Below are 12,049 nucleotides of genomic sequence, written 5' to 3' on the forward strand. Positions count from 1 at the left end.
GGTGACCTCCTGTTTCCTTAACTTCCTCATAAATATTTTCCACATGAATAAATTTTCATCTGCAAACACGGTCCTTAAGAACTCCATAGTATTCCGTTTTGTGGATACTGCATAACCTAACCCCCATCTCCTACTTGCGGTATGTAAGTGCATTCCAATTTCTTCTTTCATAAACAGCCTCCCTGCAAGCTTGCAAAGATTTGAAGATGATTTGCCAATTGCCTTCTGAAAAGTTCTGGCTGCTTCTGGAGGCATTTGAGGCAAAATAGTCTGGATGCTTTCCCATCAGGCGAGCCTGCCTGCTATCTCCCCAGATAGCAAAACTGTAGTTTTCAGAACTTCTAAGACTTGTCTTATCCTGCCCGTTAGTCATGCCTCCGAACTAGGACTCTGTTCCAGAAATCCCTACACCCTCTCCCTCCCCTCGTCTCATTCCTGCCCCTCCCCATGCGCCCGCCCCCCTCCCCCCCCCCCCCCCCCGCGCGCTTTCCCGCTCGGCGTCCTGGCCTATGGCAAACGCCAAGAATTAATTAGGGGCGGGGATCAAGGAGCGGCTGTCAGGAGGTCGCCATATTTCTGTACGGCCCCGCTGCCGGCTCGGCAGTCGGCGGGTTGGGAGAGGTGCTGACAGGGCGGGGCCACTGCGCGGCTCTGCCGGCCTCACCCCTCCCGCCCCGGACAGGTGGCTGTAGCGCGCCCCGCCCCCGCCAGCTGCGGGTGGGAGCGAGAGCCAGTGCCGGACGGCCGGGCGAGGAGTCCGGCAGCGGCAAAAGAGTATCGTGGCGGCCAAAAAAATGCTCCTGTACCGAGGGGCCCCCGCGGGCCCTGGCGCGCCGGGTAGCGCGCTGGCCAGGCCGGGCAGCGGCCCGCAGGCCTTTGGGATCCGCTTGAGCACGGTAGGTCGGGGGCCCGAGGGGGCGGACGCGCGCGCGCGGGCCCCGGGGCTGCGGGGGGCGCGCGGGGAGGGCCCGGCGGGCCGAGGCCTCACGCGGGACGGGACCTTCTCTCGCCCCCAGATGAGCCCTCGCTACCTACAGAGCAACTCCAGCAGCCACACGCGACCCTTCAGTGCCATCGCGGAGCTGCTAGGTGAGTGGCGAGGGCGGGCCTGGCCGCGAACGCCCGAGGCAGAGGTGCCAACGTGGTGCCGGGGACGCGAGAGGAATGTGCAGAGCCGCGCGGGGAGGGCCGGGGCAGGGGTGGGGGCGTCGGGACTGGTCTCGGCTTCGCAGGCGGCGGAGAGGGTCGGCTCCGTCGCCAGGGATGAAGTTCCGCAGATAAAGCTGAGGAAACAAGATGTGACCCAAGAGTTAGTCCCGTGTGGTTTTTCTCTCTGGCCCGTGACGTTCCAGGCGCTTTAGGGTAGCTTAGTTAATAATCAAAAGGAGATGCACACAAATTTCGGGCCCTGAGGCAGCTGGGCTCCACGGGGGCCCGCGACAGACGGAGGGCGCCAGGCTAGCAAAGGGGCATGAAGAAAAGTCTGGAAAACGGAGTTCTTTAACTTTTGGGACCAGAGAGTCTGGGAATGATGGGACATCTCTTAAGAGATGACACGAGTGCATTTGGCTCCCTGCGACCGTGGAGCGCTGGGTCCGCGATCCAAGAGCGCCCTCGCACCGCTGGAATGAATAACTGAGCACTTAACCTCTCGCTCCACCGATGTTTGCTTTTAAAGCGTTTTTAGTTGATCCCTTGAAGCCAAGTACACCAGCTTTTGCAGTAGTGTGCTAAATACTGTGTGGAAAGCAAAGAAGAAAAACATTCCTGGACAAAATGGCAGAAGCATACCGAGCACATTGCAAATGTTTCAAAATTTAAAATATGGCAAGGTGTTTCTGGGGCAAGGTAGCACAGAACAGAATCTTGAAAACGGTTTCAAAGTTCCCCCAAATGAGTTCCAGGCTCCACTTAAGCAATCGCTGTGGCCCTGCAGTGTGAATTGTCTTGAGCGAGAAGTCAGTGGGCAGCAGGAGAGTTACTTGCAGGGGTGATGGGGAACTAGGGTGATTATTTTCACGGTAACACAGAATGCTTACAGTATGTATATGACTGTTCGTTAGAAGGTGAAGGAGAAAAACTGACATTGACCCATTTTGAATCCTAGACTGTATTTTTAAGACTTTGCGCCATGCCTTGAGGGAAATTCACAGTGGAGTGAGATCTAGGTGCATGTGACTTACAAAAGAGAAAGAGAGGGGAAAGCCACCAATTTACTTAGTGAGAAATGAGAGACAGAAGCTTGTTCCCTCACAGTAGCACTGTGCAGAATCATGTGTACCTATGCTATACTGTGTACTGAACTTTATGGGTGATCTCTAAAGTGTTTCATTTGTAATTTTAATATATATGATTCTTGCCTTAAGCATTAACTTAAAAGAACCTAATTCTGGTCTAAGCTGACCCATACAAGTGCAAGTATACAGGTGTATTATATACATACACACACATGCCTGCACACGTAGATACCAACACAAATTAAAACCTAATCACAACTATCTGTCCTATTAATAATAGAGAAAAGGGAGAGCAAAGTGTTAACTAGTAATCTGAAGCTTTCACTTTAGATTTTCCTTCAGTAGTTTTCTTCTCCACTTATGCATTAATTTTCTGGTGAACCATTCATTTGATAAATATTTATTGAGCATTCACTGTGCTGGATACAAAAATGAATATGACAGGTTCATCTTCTAGTAGGGGAGAGAAAACATATACAGAAGGTTTATTCTTTGTATAACTGCAAAATAGGAAGTGATATATCGGCAAAGATGGACACATTGGGTACTGTGGGAGTCCAAAGGAAGGACGGGTGACATCCAGCTTACCAGGAAAAGGAGAGTTAGGAAAGGCTTTGGAGAGGAGGTGACATTTGAGCTGAGATTTGAAGGATTGGGACATGTGGGCATGGGTGTGGGGAGGGGAGGGCATTCCAAGGAACAACTGCATGAACAAAGTCATGAAGAATACTGAGTAGCTGAGTTTGATTGGAACATGGATGTCATGAAGAGTTAAAACTATAGGTCCTTAGAGAGTTTACATGGAGCTTTCACAAATATATTTTTAACTATACCTTTTGGGGTAAACAGCAGTAGCATCACCATTGTCATCATTACTCTCATCTTGTAGATAAGGATACATAGGCTCAGAAAATTTAGTTGACTTTTCCACGATTGTGTGTTTATTAAGTGGCAGACCCAGGACTTAAATGCAGGTCTTTTAACCCTAAGTACTAAGTAGGGAATGAGGTTAGAATGGCGAGCTGTGACCAAAATGAGACTGGGAGGCTCGGGTACTTGGGCTTTTAACCTGAAGTTTTCTGATCAAGGGAATATTGTGGTCAGAGCTGAGCTTAGGGAAAGTTAATCTTGCAACATTGTATAAGATGAATTGGAGCAAAGAGGGACAAAGTTTTGAAGGACTAGGCAGGAGGTTATCACAACAATGCAGATGAGAGGGAACAGACTCTGTAAACTAAGTGACAATGGAAATAGAGATACGAAGATGTGACGGAGACTAGGGGTGTATAGGGTAAGAAAGAGAGGGACAAAAAATGACTTTTATATTTCAAACTTGGCATGTGAATGCTGACACCGTGTGTGTTTGTGTGTATGAGAGAGAGGAGAGAGGAAGAATAAGCTTGTGTCAGAAGATGATGACCTTAATTTTAGATGAAAACAGTTTTAGATTCTTACTGGATGTCTGGGAGGGCCACAGCTTGGCCCTGACAACCTTGCAGGAATCGTCATTGGCCATTTGCTTGGAACAGGAGGGGATGGGGGGAAGAGCTATATCAAAACCAGCTATCTCCCACTCGCCATCCTGTCTCTCCAGGGATGCTGTTTGGGACACTTTCTCATTGCCTCCCAGGTTAGAATGAGCTGTGAAGGTTCAGTTATGATTGTTTTTAGACCATGGGTCACATGGTTAGGGGATAACATAAAGTCCCTGAGACTTGGTTTCTCATGCTGTTACCTACATGGTGGCTGAGGGGAGTTAGAGTCCTCCCACTGAGGGTACCATGGGCTAGGTTAAGAGAGATAAGATTACTTGGGATCTGAGAGCACAGGAGACTATGTGAGCCAAGTGAGGGGATAGGACATCCCAGGATTTGGTGGTATAGCTCTCACCTAAGTGGTGGGCCAAGGGAGTTAACTAGGAGTTCTTTCTGCCCTGCGTAGTCATAGGCTAGGTGGGCTGGGCCACGGGAGAAGATAGATTCCATAGGATTTGATAGCATGTGCTATGTGTTGATAACATTTGAAAGGTTAAACAGAAATTGAAACCAGCTGCCAGATTGGTGCCTTTTTTTATTATAAGTTCATTTATTGAGGCCAACCTGTTATTACAACTTCATTTGTTGAGGCCAAGTGGAAGGGCACTTAAAACCAAAAATAAGTGCAAAGCTGTGCTTACTGCTGCTGGTCTGTCTGCTGATCTCTTTTCCCCTGCTGCCCCAGCTGACCCTGGCCTCCGCTGTGCCCTCTCCCCCCTGTATTCTACCTGCTTCCAGCCAAGGAGATAAAATTTCAGGCTGCTCCTGGTAGTTACCTTAAAACTCTTTGGTAGGTTTCTGTTTAAAAAAAGCACCTAGTAAAGTTTGGGTGAAATTGACAATAAAATGGGGGGAAAAAGTGATTTTTGTGAGAGGCCTGTAAGCTGGTTCATTGACTATGTGGTTTATATAAATGCAGAATTGGAATTGATATGCATTATATGTTTGAATTGTAAATGTTCATTAAGTGTTAGGGGAAAAAAATCCCTCTATATCCAAAGTTTTCAAAGTAGAAATGATGTCCTGTTGGTTGACAAGTTAAGGGCACTGGTCTCAATGGCCTTGGCTGCCAGTAGCCATGATTGATAGGTCCTAAAACAATTCAGGGCCTACTTGCCAAGTAGTTTTTTGAAACAATGTAGGTGCCTTCACAGTGTTGGATCCTGTCAGTTAAAGAAAAAAAGCTGCTGCCTCTTATTACAAAGTAAAACACTGTCTTTCTGACAAAGGCACTATTGCATGTCAGACTTAACAGTTCCTGCCAAAAGTTGGTCCACTTGATTTATCACATGACACAAGGCTTGGCCCCATGTAGTCCTTAAAGATTGACTCTATCAGACCTTTTAATCCCCTTCTGGGGCTATCTGTGATGCCTTAACGCTGTTAAGACTTTCTGGGTTACAGTCAGTGACAATTTTATCAGTAATTCTGGCAACACTATTGTGGCCCTTGAAATTAATCTGTCTTGTTTCATTTGATGGACATTCCACACATTTAAGTGGTTGTAACTGATACTGTTAATTGTGTTACAAAAACATATTTTGAATATGTGCAACACTTCTCTTGCTGGTAAGTGATGTTCCCCACAAAGAACTGCCATGATTTGAACATTGGTAGTGGGATGAGTATACAACCAGAGCCCCACCCAGATCTCCCAGCCCAGCCACATGGTATCAGTAAATCAATGTAGGATCCCAGGGAAAGGGAAGTGGGTGGGAGGGAAGGCCTTTGTTTTGTTTAAAGAGCCAGTAAAGACAGGAGTGCTTGAGACACCAGTCCAACAGATTGCACAAACTGCCCTCCCACTCCAGCCAGTGAGCCCTAATGAGATTTTTGTACCACGTGTGTCGATGACTGGCAATTATGTAAACTGGCACCTGTGGCAAAAAGATGTGACTATTTAGCCAGTGTCGTCCCCTGGGCTTGCAGTCATGGCACACATATTAGAATATGGCTATATTTGATGTCTTTGGATTCTTGGATAAATAACTCATTGTGAAGACCTAACCCAGAAAGAATTGTAAAACTTTCTATATATTTTTCCCTACTTTAATTCTGTGTTCTCCATTTAATGAGAATTAGACAGTCTCACCTTCAAGACTATTACAGAATACCTAAGCAGACTCACTCTTCTAAGCATGCTTGTTACAGCCTTTGGATCTAGGCAGGCAGTTAGTGTTTTGGTTTTAACCTCTAACTCTTTTAGTGCCTCTCATGCTGTAAATGGGGATGGTGATAATATCTGTGTTCTTTAATGGAAGAGTGATGTAAAAGAAAAGTAGAAAATAAAATCTTCGCAATAAACTCGAATGTGTGTGCTGTGTATCTATTTGTAACAAAGTTGCAGATTCAACTCTTCTCCATAACCACCCTTTACTGTATATGTCTGTGAGCAGTAAAGTGGCTAAAAGATAAGAAGTAATAAGACAAAAATGGAGCAAAATGCTTTGTATATGGAGGACTTACTTTTCCCATAATCCGTGAAGTTTGAAGAGAAAAAGGCAGATTGCACATCAGTCATTATATGAAATCTAGAAATCAGCTTCATAAACCGATCTGCTGTCGTACCTTTCTTTCCCCATACCATTAATGCTCCCTGCTCACCTTCTGGGACATTCACATGAAGGGAATAAAGGACAGTTTCTATGTCTTAGGGGCACTGAACTAGAGATTTTAATAGAATATTAGAAAAAGAGATCTAATATCGCAGATTTCTACCTTTTGCAGATAATGCTGTAGATCCAGATGTATCCGCCAGGACGGTCTTTATAGATGTTGAAGAGGTCAAGAATAAAACTTGTTTGACCTTTACTGATGATGGATGTGGGATGACACCTCATAAACTACACCGAATGCTCAGGTAAAGATATCTTCATTCTTTTTCTCTTGTCTTGAGTTTATGAACTCTATTTAAGGCTTAATAATTTTCTTTCAATATTTTCCTTCCTCTTACTTCATTCAACAAATGTTTATTGAGCAGCTGTTATGTGCCAGGACACAGGTTATGAAATAGACACTCTTCTTGACTTTGTGGAACTAGAGTCTAGACTAGAGTCTAGCTGGCAATTCAGACAGTCAAGTAGTAATAACAAAAAATCATAGGTATGATGATACAAAAGTATAGGATGCAATGAGATAACTCATCAGGGAAGCCCTATCTGATCTAGAAGGTCAGGCAAAGCCTCTTAGATGAGATGATGTTTAGGCTGAGATCTAAGGGGGGATTAGTAGAATTTAATGAGGTAAAGGTACAAGAGGGCAAGGGTGAGAGTCCAGGCAAAAAGAACAGCAAGGCTAAAGACCTGGAGGTCTTTATTGATCTGAGACCTTCTCCAATTTGTATTAACTTAAATTCACTCTTAGAGCAGAAGTATTGGCATTATAACAGTTTATATATTAGAACCATGAACATTCCCAGGTATAATCAAGCCCCACGAAAGATACAGAAGATGTCATACACATAATCTTTGAAAGTTTTGCAGGAGAATTACAGTTAGGAAATTCTCTTTTCTAACTGCTGAAGCTGGTAATATAGATTTCTGTTGCCACTGTCAGTTCATTTAATTACTTTAAAAGGTTTATAATTAAGAATGTAAGTTTGTACTTTATTATCTTCACATATCACTCAGTGAAAGATAAGTGCTTCCTTAACTCTTTCCTTCTTAGTTCCTTTTTGAGCAAATGAGGTTTATTACTCTCCATGTGGCTTCCTGCAAAGCATGAGTACCAGTGGAGGAGGGAAAGGGCTCTGAACTATAAAAATGGAAGAGATTTATTTGGTTATAGTTCTCCTTGAAGGTATTCTAATTCTCTAACCCTGTTTCTAGGGAAATCTTTTTGAGTCATCAAAGAAGTGAAATTTGGGCATAACCAATTATAAAGTTGGTTATGTTTTACCAGTCAGCAATCTGTGTACCATATGTCTCAGATCCTCATAATTAGAAGAATATCTGGGGAAAGCTTCTAAAAGTGAAATAAGAATATGGCCAGTATGTTGGTGAAGGTATGGAGTTGGCCCTATTTTTGAGCTTACAGCCTCACTTTTATCACCTAAAGTTAATATTTTATATTATGAAAAATAGGATTTTAGGTGGGGTGGAACCAAAATATTTATATGTCTAAATCTGTATGTACTAGTTTTTTTCCTAAAATCACGCATCTTCTTATTGATTCTTTCCCACCACATATTATCCCAGTGACATGGGTGTCAAATAGTGGGCACAACAAATCTTACCACCTTCTATTTTGTTTGTGGAACTAGATATGTGAGAGTTGGTGCTTACAATTATAAGGCAGGAGGAAGGAAGAGGATGGCTTCAAAATAATTGCAACAGTAATTGCAACAACTTTTGTTCTGGGCTTCCCTGGTAGCTCAGATGGTAAAGAATCTGCCTGCAGTGCAGGACGCCTGGGTTCAATCCCTGATTAGGGAGATCCCCTGGATAAGGTAATGAGAAACCATTCCAGTATTCTTGCCTGGAGAATGACGTGGACAGAGGAGCCTGGTGGGCTACAGTCCGTGGGGTCATAGAGTCAGACACAACTTAGCGACTAACACTGTCTCTTTTGTTCTATATTCTTTAACCAAATTTTTACTGAACACCTACCTATGTGAAAATCACTGGAGATAAAGAAACCAGACAGACATGATCCTTGTTGTCAAGGGGCTGACAGTTTAGTGAAAAGGATACAAAATAATTGACTAGTAGTACAGTTTCATAGGTTATTCTACTAGTGGTAAGTCCTGTGAAGGAAAAGTAGTTTCTATGAGAATATATAGCAGAGGGATCTAATCTAGTCTATGGAATCAAAAAAGATGAACATGTAGAAATGACATTTGAGTTCAGATATAAAGGATGAATATCATTAATTCAAAATTTTGCTTCCTTCACAAAGAACAAAACAGGCAGAAACTACAGTAACCTTAGGATTTTTGTTGACATTATCATGCCAAATGTGTTTCCCACTAATTTGAGGTGGGCAGTTGTTCCTTATATTTAAAAATTAATTTTAGAGAATTTTAAAAATTTTTATTGAAGTGTAGTTGGTGTATAATGTGTTAATGTCTGCTGTACGGCAACATGGCTCAGTTATACATATATACATATATATATATGTATATATATTCTTTTTCATATTCTTTCCCATGATGGTTTAATCACAGGATATTGAATATAGTTCCCTGTGCTATACAGTAGGTCTTATTGTCCATCCATTCTATACATATCAGTTTGCATCTTCTGATCCCCAAATCCCAATACCTCCCTCCTCCTCTCCTTGGCAACCACAAGTCTGTTTAATTTTAGAGAATTTAAAAAATGAGTCCTGACTTAAGTATAATATATGTATTGGACTTTATTTCTGATCATATCTTGAAACAAACTTGAATCAGTTAAAAGGTCCCATTTATTTAAAAGAGATTATTTAGTCCAGAATTCCAGCCAGGGATTCCATGTACCACAATTTTTTCTAAAATAGTTGAATTTTAGAGGTAGCATTGAAAACTTTTATGAAATATATTAATTTTTCTACTTGGGGTCATGTTACTTTTGTATTTGGAAAAAATAACAGAGGTAATCATACAAAATTATTAAGCCTACAGATATTCTATTTGACTTATAGCATTTGTTATAATCTTATTTAAATTTTCCAACTTTTTATGCTACTCTTCTATTTTCAGACTAATAAAATAGTTATGTGAGTAAGTAACAGTTTCTCCCATAAATACAAAATCCCATGAAAATTAAGGTAAAAAGAAAAAGCCTATCATTAAATTCCTTTAAGGTTCACAATTAATTCTGTTTAGCTTATGGGGATAGTGTGTGAACCAACTAGTCTATATTCAGCTGCCTTTGTTGAAAAACCTCTTTTAAGAAGTATATTTCCTAGTAGGTCTGTTCTTCTAAAACAACAGCCAGAGACTAGCAGTATGCTGAGTATCCTTTTATTATTTTATGCTACACATTATATCACCAGTACATTTAGAGAACAGCAGTACTTTCCCTTTTATGTCCATGAATTTGCTAAGGTTTTTTTTTTTTAATTGATCAGAGTCCCAGTTTAAATTTACCTCTCTAGATTCTAAAGTTGACTTTTTTTAGGAACTTGAAAAGAAGCTGCTATATTCCTGGATTCCACTCACAGAGCCCCCTTGGTGTGCAAATACTGTTGTCTATTTCATTAAGGAGATAGAATAGGACTTACTTAGTGAAGAGAAACCACCTAAGACAAAATATCTATGGAAAATTAAAGAATCTGCTTGTAATACAGGAGACCTGGGTTCAATCCCTGGGTCAGGAAGATCCCCTGGAGAAGAGAATGGCTACCCACTCCAGTATCGTTGCTCAGAGAATTTCATGGACACAGGAGCCTGGTGGGCTACAGTCCATGAAGTCTCGAAGACTTGGACACGACTGAGAAACTAACACACATACCAAACTATATAGGAGTCATTCCTACAATTCTGTTATTTATTGTGAATACATTTATGTTAGGCAACGATTTGATTGGTATCTGGCATGTATTCTGAGATTTTTCAGTTAAATAGAATACCTAATATGGGAATGCAAGTGGAATAAAGAGCACAGAGGAAGAGTTAAGGGTAACATAACAACAAAAACAAACTGAGCCTCCAGCTCCTCTCACCTCGTTCTCATCCATTGGCGTTTCTGGTTCTTGCCTTGTGCCACTACCTATCTTTCCAACCTTAGGTAGTCTTAGTCGGTAAAGAATATGCCTGCAATGCAGGAGGCCCAGGTTTGATCCCTGGGTTGGGAAGGTCCCCTGGAGGAGAAAATGGCAACCCACTCCAGTATTTTTGCCTGGGAAGTCCCATGGACAGAGGAGGCTGGCAGGCTATGGTCCATGGTGTCACAAGAGTTGGACATGACTTAGCAACTTCACCACCACCACCATATAAGCTATAATACAATGAAAGTTTATAGTTATGAAGAGGAAAAGATGATAGATGGCAGAACAAGCAGAAATGGTAAGGAAATTAAAGAAGCAATATAATCTCCCTATTTTCACCACTTTCCCTTGACCACCTAATTGAAGCTTAGGTAGCATTCAGTTCAATTCAGTCGCTCAGTCGTGTCTGACTCTTTGTGACCCCATGGACTACAGTGCACCAGGCTTCCTTGTCCATCACCAACTCCCACAGCTTGCTCAAACTCATGTCCATCAGGTCAATGATGCCATCCAACCATCTCATCCTCTGTCATCCCCTTTTCTTCCTGCCTTCAGTATTTCCCAGCATCGTGGTCTTTTCCAGTGAGTCAGTTCGTCACATCAGGTGGCCAGAGTATTGGAGTTTCAGCTTCAGCATCAGTCCTTCCAATGAATATTCAGGGCTGATTTCTTTTAGGATTGACTGGTATGATCTCCTTGCTGTCCAAGGGACTCTTGAGAGTCTTCTCCAACACTACAGTACAAAAGCATCAATTCTTCAGCACTCAGCTTTCTTTATGGTCCAACTCTTACATCCATACATGACTACTGGAAAAACCATAGCTTTGACTAGACAGATCTTTGTCGGCAAAGTGATGTCTCTGCTTTTTAGTATGTCGTCTAGGTTGGTCATAGCTTTTCTTCCAAGGAGCAAGCGTCTTTTAATTTCATGGCTCAGTCACCATCTGATTTTGGAGCATCTTGGTAGCATTAGAGAAGGTTAAAGTCCAAATAACCCTGTAGATCCATTTCACATGGTAGGTAAGATTACTGTTTATAAAGAGCTCTGAGTTTTAGATATGACATTAGATCTGAAGTAGAAGTAGATGATAGCATATGACCATTCTGAATGACTTCTAGGGTTTAAAATTGAAGTTTAAACACTACTTTGTAAGTTATAATATATTATACACATAGTGTGACATTTAATCCTCCTCAAAACCCTGTCGTTTTTAGGTAATTCTGTCACAGGAGGAAAAGGAATGCTTGAATCTTAACCAACTTCTTTAAGTTTACTTTCTGGATTGCTAAGGCCTATAGACTGCAGAAGCTCAATGCTCTTTTGGTATTTTCAAAGGAATTTCTACCCTAGAAATTACCTTTTTATGTGATTGGATTTATTTGCTGGATACACAAAGGTCTTTTAAAGTGTCTCATCTCAAGGGACACAATGGTATCCTGTAACACTTGAAAATTAAAAAGTGATCCTCCTTCCTTAGCGAGTAAACACAAACCCCCACCTCCAGGAAGTAGAAATCAGGTGTATGTATGTGTGTGACTCAGTTGTGTCCAACTGTGACCCCATGGACTGTAGCCATCCAGGCTCCT

General features: G+C 42.2%; 1 protein-coding gene across 3 annotated transcripts in view; it reads left to right on the forward strand.

Annotated features, from left to right (window-relative positions):
- Window positions 1–602: 602 nt before the first annotated feature.
- Window positions 603–12,049, forward strand: part of MORC4 (MORC family CW-type zinc finger 4) — a 67,380-nt gene continuing 55,933 nt past the window's right edge. For 2 of the 3 annotated variants that reach the window (XM_015105109.4, XM_015105110.4), the window contains exons 1-3: window positions 603–896; window positions 1,017–1,089; window positions 6,500–6,632. In XM_015105109.4, the coding sequence (XP_014960595.2) occupies window positions 795–896; window positions 1,017–1,089; window positions 6,500–6,632 (308 nt within the window). In that variant the 5' untranslated portion in view covers window positions 603–794. The remainder of the gene's footprint in view (window positions 897–1,016; window positions 1,090–6,499; window positions 6,633–12,049) is intronic. The other variant, XM_042241589.2, reaches the window with a different exon arrangement.

The sequence above is a fragment of the Ovis aries genome, chromosome X, assembly GCF_016772045.2.
Source record: "Ovis aries strain OAR_USU_Benz2616 breed Rambouillet chromosome X, ARS-UI_Ramb_v3.0, whole genome shotgun sequence".
Lineage (NCBI taxonomy): Eukaryota > Metazoa > Chordata > Mammalia > Artiodactyla > Bovidae > Ovis > Ovis aries.